The sequence below is a fragment of the Rhinolophus ferrumequinum genome, chromosome 12, assembly GCF_004115265.2.
Source record: "Rhinolophus ferrumequinum isolate MPI-CBG mRhiFer1 chromosome 12, mRhiFer1_v1.p, whole genome shotgun sequence".
NCBI classification, from domain to species: Eukaryota; Metazoa; Chordata; class Mammalia; order Chiroptera; family Rhinolophidae; genus Rhinolophus; species Rhinolophus ferrumequinum.
Window position 1 is genome coordinate 55,925,554 of NC_046295.1, and position 16,532 is coordinate 55,942,085.

General features: G+C 37.2%; 1 protein-coding gene across 4 annotated transcripts in view; it reads left to right on the plus strand.

Annotated features, from left to right (window-relative positions):
* The window catches only part of STX17 (syntaxin 17), a 62,618-nt gene that overhangs the window by 38,709 nt on the left and 7,377 nt on the right, over positions 1 to 16,532 (plus strand). For all 4 annotated transcript variants that reach the window (XM_033122607.1, XM_033122605.1, XM_033122606.1 and 1 more), the window contains exons 5-7: positions 7,036 to 7,151; positions 7,233 to 7,283; positions 16,159 to 16,245. In XM_033122607.1, coding sequence (XP_032978498.1) covers positions 7,036 to 7,151; positions 7,233 to 7,283; positions 16,159 to 16,245 — 254 coding nt within the window. The remainder of the gene's footprint in view (positions 1 to 7,035; positions 7,152 to 7,232; positions 7,284 to 16,158; positions 16,246 to 16,532) is intronic.

Below are 16,532 nucleotides of genomic sequence, written 5' to 3' on the forward strand. Positions count from 1 at the left end.
TATGAAGTGATATTTCAAGAAACAGCTCAGTGAAACTTATTATATCTCTACCAAGGATGAAATTTATAATTGTTGAGCACATTATCGTAATTTCTTTATAAGGAACCCTGAAAAGAAATTCTTAGTTTGGTGCATAGTAGTAGTATTACAAAGCAATCAGTCTTTTTTTCTTTTTTAAACTTATGGGTATAGAATGGCAACACTGATAAGGTTTCTCTATTTGAGTTGTTTACTAGAAAGCTTAAATCCAAAGTTTTTAACTACCAAAAGCCAAATTTTTAAACTATCCTGGCTTTATTTTATAATTGCTGCCTTTGTTTTCCCTTTTTTGTTTTAGAGTTTCTTTTTTATTTTTAATGTATGCCATCTTGTTACATTTTGTTTTTTAATTTATTAAATTTATTGGGGTGACAACGTTTAGTAAAATTATATAGGTTTCAAGTGTACTTACATTTCTATCATACATCACCACATATTTGACCCCCTTTTCTCTTTTCTACCACCTTGACTCCCCTTACCTTCTGGTAACCACTAAACTGTTGTCTGTGTCTAACGAGTTTTTGTTTCTTTGTTTGTCTTGTTCCTTTTTTGTTTTCAGTTTTGTATTTCACATATGACTGAGGTCATATGGTTCTTGACTTTTTCTGTCTGATTTACTTCGCTTAGCATGATAATCTCAGGATCCATCTATGTTGTTGCAAATGGTCCTATTTCATCTTTTCTTATGGCAGAATAGTATTCCATTGTGTATATATACCACATCTTCTTTATCCAGTCATCTATCGAAGGGCACTTTGGTTGTTTCCATGTCTTATCCACCGTGAATAATGCTGCAGTGAACATCGGAGTACATATATCTTTATGGATAAATGTTTTCAGATTTTTTGGGTAGGTACCCAGAAGAGGGATTGCTAGGTCATATGGTAATTCTATTCTTAATTTTATGAGGAACCTCCACACTATTTTCCATAGTGGCTTCACTAATCTGCGTTCCTACCAATAGTGTGTGAGGGTTCCTTTTTCTCCACAGCCTCTCCCACACTTGTTATTTGTTTTGTTGATGATAGCCGTTCTATAGGTGTGAGGTGATAGCATTTTTACATTTTATATATGTTCTAAGCTGCCTTAAGTCTTTATGGAAAGGGTGGCGTATTAATAAATTACAGATTAGCATAGAATCTGAGAGATACTACACCTGTGCTGTTTTCCTCTTTTCATTTACCTAGGGACTCTTGTACCACTCCTTGTCTCCAAAACCAGATTATTTTTAATGTTGTATTTTTAGTGCTAATGATCCAGTAATTTATAGGGACATAGCAAAAAAAGAATAAACATTAGGCTATCATCCTGATCTTGTGGGTAATCTTGCTTTATTGTATCCTTAGTACCTAGCATATACTAAGTACATAGCACATAGAGCTTGGCACATAGTGGACCATTAAAAAATGTTTTATAAATATGAATGAGTAAATATCTTTTTAGAGGCAGTTTTGTAATTTCAGATATAACTACTTCACTCTGTGGATAAAATGTTGTTTGAGGGAGAAAGAAGTGTTAGCACTCGACCCTTGTTTGAAGAATATTTGGGAAGAATGCTTTTTGATAGTTCATAGTTACTGTTTACATTATTCTGTTCATATATAATTATCACCACCATATTGATGGGCCTGAATGTTATTCTTATCATTTAGTATGAACTGATACTTTATGTACGTGTGTAGAGAAACTGGGCTTTATAGTTACTTGTGATTAAGGGGCCGTCTTATTCACCCAGACATTTTGACAGTCGTGATAGCAGTAATAACAGTGAAGATTCGCTGGATTTTCTGGATAGAGTTGCTGGCATCAATCTGTTTCACTATTTAACTTTGAATTGCCCATCAGCAGCAAACAAAAATTTTGAGTTCTGTCCGAGAGTTTTCTCACAATATGATGCTATTCTAATACTTGCTTTAATTTGCATTTTATTATTGCATGTTTTGTGTTTCTCCCAGTAGGACTGTTTGGGTTCAACAAATTTGGGTTTATATATCATCTGAGGCATCAGGTGATTATTAGAAGGCAGTTTACCAGTTTGTTGGCAATTCACTTTCTCCATAGGAAACTGGTATTAAAAAAAAAATGTTGGTAAAATTTGAAGAAGCATGTATGTGTTCAGAGGAAATTAAAAAGATTGGGGCAGTGCCAAAGGATGAAGGAGACGATATAACAGGTGAAATTCATTTTCCAACTCTATTGATTCTCAGATTTCTTAATTCATGGAACACCAAATTGGCCTAAGACCTAATTACTTGTCACTGGGAGAAACTACAAAAATGATCTCTTGCAAATACCGATTTGATTAAGACAGTCATTCCATTTATAAAATCAAATACCTAACTTATACCTAAAATAATATTAGAATGTCAAATTCTTAATGGTCTGCTGGTCAGATTATGCTTTGACTTTGAATCCATTGCCAACAATAAGCAGTTTAAATTAACTGTCTCACCAAATGCCTGAGTATTTCACCAGATACGAGATTTTCTACTAGGTTGCCTTAAATCCAGAAATATTAGTAACAAATAATTGAGAGGAAGGAAGGAGAAGAATATGAAAAGAAAGCAAATAATTTACATAAGACTTTAGTAGTGGGGTATAAATTGGATTTGCTCCATGTGTGGTCATCTTTTAGCTACAGTTTCTTTTTTGTCGTTCTATATGTTTTTATCCAGTGTTTTCTGGTTTCTCCTATTTTTGCCTTAGATGCTCATTATAGTAGTGACAGCCTTTACAAAAAAAATGTGTTTGATTTGCATAGAAGTGCCTTAAAATACTTTTTCCTTTAAAAATTCAATCTGATTCTAAATAAATTGGTTGGAAACATCAGCCGAGATTCAAGAGCAATGTTACCACATTTCTATGAGTGAGATCAAAATACGAAAATAGTTTTTCATTTACAGATAGAAATAACAAGTAGGCTAGGACGTTTTATGTTCTCTGGAGAATCAAAGAAGCTTATTAAGTTTAGGGGAAAGCCGTGATGATTTTGCTGTTTCTTTTGTCCAGATTCTGAGAGTCCCTAAAGCACATCTTCTCTGCCAATCTTGCTTGATCTGAAAAACCCCCACTTGTGTGTCTACTTTCAATTTTAGCATATTGCTTCCCACCCAGAGAAGTGAGGAGCCTACAGATCGGATTTGTATTTAGAAAGGTGTATCAAGTCATACAGAGTGAATCACTGCTCTTATCCATCTTTGTCTTCCTTACTTCCCATCCAGCACACAACTTCACTAGCACAATAGGAACAGAATCTTATTACATTTTAAACAAATATTCACAAAAGAAAAGAATCCAATCTTAAAACTGCTGGGAACTTCAGACCAACATACTGAATTTAATGAAATATTAGATTTTATCACAGGTATATACAGGTACTGAACCATTTTTGTAAAACATGTAGATGGTTTTTGTGTGTTATTCAGAAGATGTGTTTTCTATTGGTTTTAATTCTCTTAAAAATCCTTCTTTGCAGCTAAGTTAAGCCATGACTTAGAAGTCATTTTATTTTGATTGATAGGCTTATGTAGGTGATCAGTAAATTCATTTCATTTTTTTAAAGCTATCAGAACATGAAAAAAATTCAGGAAATGCTTTTGAATTAATTTAGATTCATAATGACACTTTTTCTAATACTGTAAAGTTTAGTGGAAGTTTCTTGTATATTGTATTATAATTCTAGGCAGAATCATTACCCTTCATGAAGTATGGAGAAAGAAAGCAGGGGGTGTGGGGAGAGGGTGAGAATGAGTATGAATACATAAGTGAATGAATGAATGTTTAGACATATATAGAGAAGGGAGAAGCCTTATGTCTATGCTGTTTAACTTATTTCTCATTTAAATTAAAACTATCTTAATGTTTATTTGACTTTGCAGTCAAAAATAAGGTTTTAAAACTGGAGTTTGAAAAACAGTGGTGAGTGACATATACGAGCATATACACTTTATACTTGAAGTTGTTTGCATGTGGATGGAACTATCTGAGATTATTATGCCATGTAAAACAATAGCAATTTTGGCTTACGTGGACAAGATAGGAGTTCTTTAGCCTTCTTTCCTGCAGCTGTATCTGTCTCAGTGTTTTGCCTCCTCATGTCTGTAGCAATTCGTACAAGTTCAAAGTCAGTGGATGACCACTGAGGTACTGATTTTTAATATAAGCTGGAATAAATGAATTATGGAAGTTGTAGAAATTGAAAGGTTTCTTTTTCTTTTAATTTATTGGGGTGACAATTGTTAGTAAAATTACGTAGATTTCAGGTGTACAATTCTGTATTACATCATCTATAAATCCCATTGTGTGTTCACTACCCAGTCAGTTCTCCTTCCATCACCATATATTTGATCCCCTTTACCCTCATCTCCCACCCCCCACCCCCCTTACCCTCTGGTAACCACTAAACTATTGTCTATGTCTATGAGTTTTTGTTTCTCATTTGTTTGTCTTGTTCTTTTGTTGTTTTTGGTTTATATACCACATATCAGTGAAATCATATGGTTCTCTGCTTTTTCTGTCTGACTTATTTCGCTTAGCATCATACTCTCAAGATCCATCCATGTTGTCACAAATGGTCCTATTTCATCTTTTCTTACCGCCAAATAGTATTCCATTGTGTATATATACCACAACTTCTTTATCCATTCATCTATCGAAGGACATTTTTGTTGTTTCCATGTCTTGGCCACCGTAAACAAAGCTGCAATGAACATTGAAGCACACGTGTCTTTGTGTCTAAGTGTTTTCAGATTTTCTGGGTAGATTCCCAGGAAGGGATTGCTGGGTCATATGGTAATTCTATTCGTAATTTTTTGAGGAACCTGCACACTGCCTTCCATAGCGGCTGCACCAGTCTGCATTCCCACCAACAGTGTATGAGGGTTCCTTTTTGAGTTTCAGTTTCACGAGATGAAAATAGCTATGAAGATCGATGGTGGTGATGCACATTATAAATGTACACTGCACACCACACCAAGCTGGGTCAGATGCCACCCCCAGCTTGGAATTCCCACAAAATATTATATGTATCTATATTTTTTTATTAGATATTAATGAACTCTCTTACTGTTTTAGGATTGTCTCTGTATATCTAACTTTTCTAGAATATAAATTCCTTGAGAGCAGGTACTTTGTATTACGTTTTCATTCCTGGTACTCAACACAATACATAATGGGTGGTCAGAAAATATTAAAGTGGTAGGTGTTTTGAGCTTGAAGTAAGGGGGACAAAAGAGCTCTTCTTTCCATTTCTGCTGCCGCTGTCCTAGAGCAGACAGACCATCATCATTTTGCACCAGATACATTGAAAAGCCTCCCAACTGGTTTTACACGCTCTTTTTTGCATTTCAATTCCACTCTTAATCTATTCTTCACACTATAGCTATGGTTCCCGTTCTAAATCTGAAATCGGATGTGGCACCCTCCAGCTTCCTAAAAGTCTCCTACTCCTTTTAATAGTTCCAAATTGATCTTATGAGAAAGACAAAACTCTTTCAATGGTTTAGAGTGCCATGAGTTATGTCCCCTTAGATTTCCAGCCTCAACCTTTGCTTTTCTCTTGTCATCGTCTGTGCTTCAGCTATTCTAAACTCCTTTCAGTTCCCAAACCTGTGCACATATTATTCTCCCTGACATGAATACTCTCAGCTTCTCCCTCCACCTTTGCCCCAGTTCACTAATATGATTTCTGTTCATCCTCAAGCTATAGCTTTGGAACCTTCTCGAACCACTCTCCCCTCCACAAGTCTAGGTTAAATAACCTCTCTTCTGTGTTCACATTGCATTCCGTACTTAGCCGTCACAGTTCTTATCAGACTATACTGAACTTTCCTGTTAACACGTCTGTATCACATATTACTTAGGAAGCTCCATTGATAATAGCAGCAGTAGCAATACAGTAGTGGTAACTCTTTATTAACCACTGTACTTGATACATAAGCCAAGTGCAGTGCAAAGTAAATATCATCTTATTTTACAAATGAAGAAGATAAGTCACAAAGATGAAATACCTTCCCAAGTCAAAGAGCAAATAAATAGCCAGACCAGGATTCTTATCCAGGTCTTTCAGACGAGGCCCAGTTGACTCTTTGGAAATGTTTATATGATTTACCACTGTGTCCCCAGCATCTTAACACACTGATTGGCATATAGTAGGCACTGTATAAATATCCATTTAATGAATGAATAATCGATAAAACCAGTACAAGGAAATAAGAAAGACCTGAAGGTGAAGTCTGAAGCACAAATTAATTCATCATCATAGCAGTGTTTAATGAGGAAAGAAAGCTTTAGTGAGTTGATGACTTTAAAACTCAGAAAAGATAGAGAACCAATGGAGGCATTGGCCTGAAAAATGAGTTTGAGAAGTAGAGTGACAATATGTATTAGGTTGGTGCAAAAGTAATTGCAGTTTTTGCAAAATTTTTTTTAACCTTTTAAACCACAATTACTTTTGCACCAACCTCATACAAAAAGATACATGTAGTAAGAGATGTCAGTTTGATGATAAATTTATTGTTAACAAAAATGACTGATTTTCACTGCTAACAACACATCACTTCTCTACTTTTAACACCTTCAGAGTCTGGTATTTATTACAAAAATAGGCAAAGAAATGATTAATGATTTAGCAATGAAGCAATGAAAAGCATTAAACCTATTTTTACTGGAAACCTATCTCTTCTTGGAACATTGGCCAAATTGAAGTTTTCCTTTGGTGCTTCTTCCACATCTAGTCCTAGTTATTCAGATTGGGTAGATAGTATTTGTAACCTTTTTTTTTTTTTTTTGAGGTAGCTTTGTGGAATAATTAAAAAAATATTTGTTAACCTGGGAACAATGTGCCTATATATATATATATATTTGTAGAATAATTTATTTTCAGCTTGAATTCAGTTAGTAAACATTTTACGTGGCAATTGTTTTATGGAGTTTATTCATGCTATTGCATTTCTAACGAAGCAGATAAACTCTAAACATAGGACTGTGTTTGTCCAGGAGCATTTCACACCCCTGAAACTGAAGCTGATCCTCAGAGTATGACTCAGATACACGCATTGCCTGAAATTCCTCGAGATCAAAATGCTGCAGAATCATGGGAAAATTTAGAAGCGGTATGTTAAATTTTTTTTTTCCTTTTGGTAGCTGGGAGGGATAAAAGTAAGTAACTTCCTCTTTCTCTCTCTCTTTTTAAGGATTTAATTGAACTTAGCGAACTGGTCACAGAATTCTCTCTCCTAGTGAATGTAAGTATATAACTATTTTTGACTCAGAGATTTTAGCTTAATAGGAGAAGAGGTTTATCGGTCACTAGGCTTTGGATGCGAATTTTAATAGAAGTTACAATTTTTAAGACTGGTCTTAGGCCCTGGATAGAAGTCTAACTGTTCTCAAATTCCAGATCAATTCAATAAACATTTATTGAGCTCTTGTTATATAAAAGGTATTGTGTTAGATCTTTGGCAGTGGGTGTCTGACAAGGTTGGATATAGAAATAAATGAAACCTGCTCTCTGCCTTCAGAGATTCACAGTGTGTAGAGATAAGCTTGGACTCCCAAAACGGAACTTTTAAACATGATTATTAAATGCAAAAATGAGGTAGATGAGAAGTATTTTGAGCTCCAAGAAGCAGCATTTAATTTCAAGGGAGGGAGGCAGGGGTTGTGAGGTGGAAGCGTTACGGATGGCTTTACAAGATAGGTAGCATTTGCTTGAGCCTTGAAAACTGAGTGAAATGTCTATAGGTGGAGAGAGGGGCTGCATTTGAAAACAGCTGAACAAAGGTATGGAGTAGAGAAGTATATGGTCTTTCAGGAATGATAAGTTCTGCAGCGTAATCAAAGCATACGGTACCATGGCAAGCAAAGCAAGGAGGGTTAGGGCAAGATTGAGACGGCATTCAAGGCCATGTCAAAGAATTTGAACTTTACTTTGTAGGCACTAAGGAGCCAACATAGATTTTGGAGCCGGTTAGAGTGATGTGACCTAGCCCGTGGGTCAGAAAGATCGTGTTAGCCTTGGGGATGATATGTTAGCCTCGTGTGAATGGCAGCCTTGGGGAGCGGGGATTATTACAGGTGGGCTGACTTGTTAGGAATCCACTGCAATAGTTTCACCAACAGCAATGGCAACACAAGTACAGTAGTCCTCCCTGATCTGTGGTTTCACTTTCCACAGTTTCATTTACTGCGGTCAACCACCGTCTGAAACTATTAAAGGGAAAATTCCAGAAGCTATCAATTCATAAGTTTTTAATTGCACATCGTTCTGAGTAGCATAATGAAATCTGGTGCCATCCTGCTCTGTCCCACCCAAGACATAGGAGTAAATCATCCCTTAGTCTATCATATACACTCCCTGCTATTAGTCACCTAGGAGCCATCTCAGGTCATCACATCCACTGTCACGGTACCGCAGTGCTTGTGTTCAAGTCACTCTTATTTTACTTCATAATGGCCCCAAAGTGCACGAGTAATCATGCTGGCAATTCAGACATGCGAAAGAGAGGCCATCAGGTACGTGCGTGTTTGTAGGAAAAAGCGTAGTATATGTAGGGTTCGGTACCATCTGCAATTCCAGGCATCCATTGGGGGTCTTGCAATGTATCCCCCAAGGACAAAGGGGAGTACTGTACGAAGGTTAGGGACAGCAGAGAGGTATTGCTGGGGTAGACTTGGTAGAAACTGGAGAAAGATGGAAGAGTCAAAGAAACATTAAGGCTTCCTTCTGCATAAGCAGGTAGCCGGTGTTACAGTAACATAGATTAGGGAACATAAAGCAGATTCAGTGGGGAAGATAGAATCGATTTTCTGTTATTATTTTTCTAAATTATTCTTATTTTTCCTTCCCAGGTATTATGGGAAGGTTGGACGTGTGAATGTGTGTGTGTGTGTGTGTGTGTGTATGTGTGTACATACGTGCAAGCCTGTTTCTGCTTGTGCTTCTAGCCAGGTTCAGTTATTCGTTCTTGGTCAAACCATGAGTTGGGGTTGTACATCTTTGAGTGATGGTTTCCCTGACACCTGGCTTTAAATTATAAGAAGTTCCTAGGTCACACAATCTCAGAATTGGAATTGGAATTGGAAGGACTTAAGAGGCCAACTAACCTAATCCTTCTATTCTTGCCCCAACCTCTCAAACAGATGGTCTTTTGACTCTTTTTGAACAGTTAAACAGTGCAGGGAGACTTCATACTTCAGCCATTCCATTTGGAGGCTCTGACTCTCAGAAGTTCTTCCTTATACGCGTATAAACTCTGTCCTATAATAACTTCCCTCTGGTACTTTTGTCCTCTGGGGCCATATACTAAACATGTTTTGTCTCTTTTCCATATAAGTTTTCAACTTTTGAGATCAACATCATCCTTCTTCACCCAACCCCACCTCACCATATTTTCTTCTCTTGAAAATCCTTGATTCTCTACTGTGTTCCTTCTAGAATATGATTTCTAGGCTTTTCAGTACTAGTCCCGTACTCTGCTTGTTTTCTAGTTTGTGCATTTTTCTTCAGTAATCCCTAAAATTAAATATAGTAAATTGTTTAAAGCATTTTCCTTTTTTGATACCTCTAAGTTAGAAGAAGCAAAATGTTTCAAGTTTCTAAGTTAAGTTGTCTGTACAGTCTATGAATATATTGCATATAAAAGGGAATGATAAAACAACCCCAAAATATTTGTTGTTTTTAGAATCAAGATTTATTCAATTATTGTAACTCATAATCTGTGATCTAATGCAGTTTGTAAAATCTGTACTTGTATGGTTACACAGTTATATACATTTGTCAAAAGTCATCGATACGTACACATTAAAATGTGTGAGTTATAATGTATGTAAACTATACTTCAATAAAGTTGACTTAACAACCGAACTAAACATGTACAAAGTTCTTCTCATTCAAGACAAATACATTTCCCTTCCAATGGGTTAGGCACATGAAAGGAAAATTAAGGGTTTGTGGCCATTTGACAGTTACATGTCTGATTAGGTTATGTAAGCAGTTCCTAACCTCTAATGTAAGGAAGGTCTGTGCAGTAAGACTTTGGTTATAGCCATAGCTCTATACAAATGTCCTATTTATAATAATCTGTAAGGACATGAAACAGAATGTTATTAGGCTCAAGCTCAAAGGAGAACCCCTGATTACTATTCCCAGGGTGACTGAGTTCTCATGACCACATTGTCCAGGACTCACAGAAGCTCCATTTAGGCACCAAATGACTTGGGAACATAACCAGAGTGACCACATCCTCTCATTATCATCACATGGACATGATAGTATTTAGGCAAATTAACCATTTATCTGTGGAGCACTTTCTACATGCATAGTAGTGTGCTAAGCTCAATGAAGACTAGAGACCAGTATAAAAAAGAACCTACAGGATAGTATTGATAGTTGTCCATTCTGAATGTACTTATGCCGCTGAATTGTATACTTAAAAATGGTTAAAATAGTAACTTTTATGTTATGTATATTTTACCACAAATAAAATTGAATCTACAAAGTTATTGAGAGATCCAGGTGTGGTCCAATAGATGTTAATAACTTAATATCTCCTAGGTACCCTGCTTCATTTGTCTTCAGCCTTTATTGCTCAAGTGCCCTCTTTCCTATGGGGCCAGCCCTATTCCTAGTCAAGGGGAGTTTAAGGAACTCTGGGCCAGTTGTTCAAATAGCATGTCACCCTTGCTGCAGGTCCAGTTTTGTCTCTACCTTTTGCCTTATTCCCGGTGGCTTTTTAAATCCAGTTTTACTCTGGCTGCATTAAACACTGGGTTGTAATGGATTCAATCAGATTCCTCCTGTTACATTTCTCCTATGATCTGTGTGACCTTCAGGATGTCATTTGACAATAGAGCTTTGTAAAATTGATGGGACTAAAAGGGATAATGTCTATTACTTCCCATCCCCTTCCCTTTTACTGACCCCTGCTGCATTTCTCCTTTTGTTCCTCCCTTATTTGATTCCCTCTTTGACTCCTTGCTTAGAATTCTACTTTTGCCACCAACAGTACCTTTAGCCATTTTAGTATAGCCATTATAGTGTCTATAGTCTCTTTTCTATTGCTGAATCCCCTGATGTCAACATCCTACTTACCTACTCTGTTTATTGCCTACTCTATGTCAATATAATCCTGCATTCTGCCTGTATATCATAGCATTTGCATGTTTGTTTCTGGGCTTCTCTGGATATGTGATTGTATGTGCTTAAGGAGTAGAGATTACTGCCTTTGGAGTTTAGAAGCAGGATAGCTCAGTGTTATCTGTAAAAGTCAAGATCTAAGACTAGAGCTGGCCTTGAAAGCTGGCTGGAATTTAGTGAGGAATAAAGGAAAATAACCTGGAGTTTTGGCATTAGCTTTTTACACCCATAGCTTTTCACACACATTAATAAATCTGCACAATTACTAACAAGACTCTTCAAGGGAGAGCATTTTTATTGATGTAAATGGATTTAGGGATGGATTCGTTGAATGTATTACTATTGCTTGATGCAGAGAATGCTGGGCCTATAACTGTCCACAACAAGCATTCAAGGGAAAAACAATTCTTCATTAGGTTTGATTTCAAAGGCCCAAATTGCTTTCTATTTGACAAATATTAACTTAATGAATCACATTTTCTTCACTGCTAATTAAGATTCGGTTATTTTTTTCAGGCAGATATGGCACCTAATTCAATGTTTTTCTTAAAATGAAATTCACAGACACATTCTTGGAGTCTTTTGGGAATTTTTTCCTTTAAAAAGGGAAAAGTTTATGCATAACTCTAGTCTGAGAAACACTGCAGTGACCCTCATAAATGGTTTAACTCATTGCTAAAGAGATGCTGAGAACATATGTGAAGTGCCAATGTATAAAATGTCAGGAAGACAGTTTGAAGATTGTCAGATGTGGGAGGTCCAGGCAGGTGAAAACAAACATAAGCAAATCGGAAGCAAAAAGGGGACGTTGGTAGATGGAGGTAAGGAAGCTCCAGAGCCACCACTGTTGTTAGGAGCTTGGTTCCCTGTACTGGGGCAAGGTTGTGTATGTGTGCTTAGGCCGGGCATAAAGAGCCAAGGACACAGTGCACAAGGGACCAGATTCAGCTCTGAATGGAGTCTGGTTGGTCATTCCATGGACCGTGATTGACAACTCTGACACCAGTTTGCTGCCTAACTCTAATTATGTCATTGGGTCCTCCTTACTCAAGAAGCAGAATTTGAAAATATGGGCAAAGTTTAGGATTCAAACCAAGCAAACCAGGGGAAGAAGAAGGCATATCTGCACAACTAAGGGATGACTGTTGATCCCAGGATAGGGGCTGGTGTACCCTCTGCTTTATGTGCATGCCCGTATTTAAGCACGCTTCCGTATGTCAGTGAGTAAGTCCTTACAGGTGTGGGGTACTCCCCAGGGTGAGACAGGCCTCATTAAGTACTAGTGATGCAGTGATGGGGAGCATTATAGTTCAAATAATCAGTAATCTCGGGCTTCCTTTTGTCTTGTGCTTCTGTCTCTAATTTCAAAAGGATTTTTATGAAAATAATTCAAATAAAATTATGTTTAAATTTTACTTCATAAAAAAAAAAAAGTCATAAAGCTGCAATATCCAACCTTTTAGGAAGGAGTTTTAAAAGAGACTTCCCTGAAGCCTTGAGGTAACTCTTGGGGTAGAGAAATGGCAATAATCCTGGTTGGCCCCGCCGTCCTGATGGAATTGTCTGGGGGCTGAGATAAAGGAGACACATTGGCTATTTTCCCTTTACCCTTCGACTCATCAAGATAAGGAGTTTGATGATAGAGTTTTACACCTATGATTTATCTACTAGGATAGACTTCAAACAAGAATGGAAATTGTTGGGCATGTCTCAGATAGAAACAATGATAGGGTGACAGAAATCCAGACAAGTGCTGGCACTTACGCTTCTATGAGTTGGGAAAAGAAAGCCAACCTTAAAAGAAGTTTTATTGTCCGAGGAACATAAACATTGAATAAATGAATGCTAAGAGAGATCTAATGTTTTAGTGCTCTGGAATTTTAAACTACCATAGGAAAAAATTTAATATATTTTTTGATAGAAAAGAAGATGGGAGATAAGCTTTCTTTCTATTTTCCCCCTCATACTCTACAGACACTATCTCATTTTATCCTTTCAGCTCTATGAGATATAAATATCGTTATCCTCATTTGAGAGATGAGAATACTGACACCTCGAGAGCTTGAGTGATTTGTCCATTGTCACACAGTGATAATTGTGGGATTTGAACACAGGACAGCTGACCAAAAGTTGTGTTCTTAATCCTGTCATGTATATACACTAGTGTTTTTTTGTTTTGTTTTTTAAATTAAATGTGTTATAGTGACATTAGTTAGTAAAATTACATACTTTATCACCATATGTTTGACCTCCTTTACCTTCTTTTGTCACCTCCAACCCCCCCTTACCCTCTGGTAACCACTAAACTTGTCTGTGTTTAATGAGTTTTTGTTTCTTTCTTTGTTTATCTTGTTAATTTATTGCTTTCAATTTTATATCCCACATGAGTGAAATAATATGGTTCTCGATTTTTTCTGTCTGACTTATTTCACTTAGCATGATAATCTTAAGATCCTTCTATGTTGCCACAAATGGCGGTATTTCATCTTTTCTTATGGCTGAGAAATATTCCATTGTGTATATGTACCACATCTTCTTTATCCAGTCAGCTATCAAAGGATACTTTGGTTGTTTCCATGTCTTATCCACCATGAATAATGCTGCAGTGAACATTGGGGAACATATATCTTTATGGATAAATGTTTTCAGATTTTTGGGGTGGATACCCAGGAAAGGGATTGCTGGGTCATACGGTAATTCTATTCTTATTTTTTGAGGAACCTTCATACTGTTTTCCATAGCGGCTGCACCAATCTGCATTCCCACCAGCAGTGTATGAGGGTTCCTTTTTTCCCACAGCCTCTCCAGCACTTGTTATTATTACTTGTCTTACTGATAATCACCATTCCAACAGATGTGAGGTGGTATCTCCTTGTGGTTTAGATTTGCATTTCCCTAATAGCTATAGTAGTGGTTTTTAAAGTGAGAACCATCGTGCAGCATCAGCATCACCTGGAAACTCATTAGAAATGAAAATTCTCAGGCCTCACTGGACACCCACCAAATCAGAACTTTTGGGGTTGGGATCCACCAATCTGTGTTTTGAGAAGTCCTCCAGGTGATTCTGGTGTATACTCAAGTGTGAGAACCACTGTTATATGAAGTGTGATCAAAAAATACAGTGAATATTTAAATTAAAAATATTTATTAAAGTAAGACACATTGCCATTAATCCCCTTCAAAATACTCCCCCTCACTTCAAACACACTTATCCCATTGTTCTTGCCATTTTCTGAAGTACTTCTGGAAGTCCTCTTCTGTGAGTGTCTTTCATCCTCTATCATGACAACGCTCCGTGTTACACATCACTTCTGATACGGCAATTTCTGTCAAATAAAAACATTACGGTGTGTCTTCATCCACCATATTCACTGGATCTGGCACCATGCGACTTCTGGCTCTTCACCAAAGTCAAAATGATTCAGGACATCACGACAGTACAACTAATGGCACTCATGAAAGAGGACTTCCAGACTGCTTCAGAAAGTGGCAAGAAAGATGGGATAAGTATATTCGAAGCAAGGGGGCGTATTTTGAGGGGGGGAAATGGCAACGTGTCTTTTACTGTAATTTTTATGTAAACATTTGCTGTAGTTTTAGATCACAGCTCATATTTGTTTCTGACAGAGATGTTAGAAGGGACACTGATAAAAGACTTTTTTGGGGATTGTGTTGGAGATGTCAAGATAGTAGTGGAAAATATAAGAATGAAGGGATACCTCGAAAGGTGTAGCAGTATGAAGGTACATACTGGGCGTATGAGAAGGGAAGGAATGTCAGTAATGTTGACAGGAAGCCACTGGTGGGGGGGCGGGAATTAGCTGTTATTTGGGCATCATGTTCTCAAATGAAATGATGATTGGAATTAGAAGTGTGTTGTCTCTGCTGCAGTATAAGTGAAGAGCTCAGCTATATACGAGCCATCAAATACTTCTGGATTAAAGTTGAATTATTTCACAATCATTGTAAAAGGTAGCATTTAGCTGGGTCAAAGAGGGATTCTTTTTTCTGTGAATTAAATAAAAACTCGATAATCTATATATTGATGTGATAGTGGTTACATGGGTTTGTACATTTGTCAGAACTCATCATATACCCTTAAAATGGCTGCATTATTGTTGTATGTAAATTCTGTCTAAATGAAATTGATTTAAACATGGGAATGTGTTTCTGTGGCAAGTAATGCATTCCTGTCACTGGAGGTGTATGAGCAGAGGTTTGGGAACTCGTCCGAAATGTTGTAGTGGGGCTTCCACACAGCTGAAAGGAAAATCACATGTGGTTTTCCTCCTCGACTTCCTTCTACCCAGAGATTTCATGAGTCACAATTTCTGTTGTGTCACTGTAGGTGTTGCCATTTTATGTAGAATGATTCGTTAATGTTTTGATCTGAAACATTTTAATTCATCATGATTTTAAAATGTATTAAAATTGTGTAAAACACAGGACAGCAAATTCATTCTCTGCTCATTGCTGCGTATCATCCATGGCACATACTGTGTTCTTATTCCTAAAACATAATAACTCGTATTTACTAAATTAAGGGTGTTTTACTCCTAAGGCAGATTTGCTTGTTTTAAACTGAATCTTCAAAGAAAATAGGGAGGCTTCTTGGGTGGATTTTGTGGGTTTTTTTCTGTCAAACACAACATGACATATAAATGCTTATTTGGATTTTATTTTTCTCCTGGAAAGTAGATTCACTCGGAGAATAACATGTTTGCATGTTTGAATCAATTTTAGCGTGAGATGCTTTTTCCTGTAACGGTGCCACCGTTTTATTACCTAATAATTAAGTCACGCTCTTTTTTTCATACAAGTGAACTTGTACTTAGGACATGGCTTATCAGATGCCGTTCGTGAACCGCTATTAAGACTGCAAGGCTGCAGTCCACGGGCCCTGATTACAGGAATTAAAATAGTGTGTATTGGCTCTCGCTGCTCCCAGCAGGCCCGCTCACTCATAATTCCTTTGCATCTAGTCTCAGCAGGAGAAGATTGACGGCATTGAAGACCATGTCAACAGCGCTGCTGTGAACGTTGAGGAGGGAACCCGAAACTTGGGGAAGGTAAGAGTCTGCTCCCGCTGACAAATCGATGGTCCTCTGGCTCCCGGGAATCTGCAGTATTAACCCGATTGATCTGCTCTCTCTAATGTTGAGGGAACCAGCAATTAAGGAAATAAGGAAGAAATGACACAAGTAGTGCAAGAAATCAATGGCTTTTGTAATATTCTGCTCCAATATTCTACTCTTCGTTCTGTCGGCAGAGACGTTTTTTCAAAGAGAAGATAAACCAAAGCCTCACCAGAATGCAAGGCATTTGGTGTTACAGGGGGATGGCTGCAGAGGTTCGG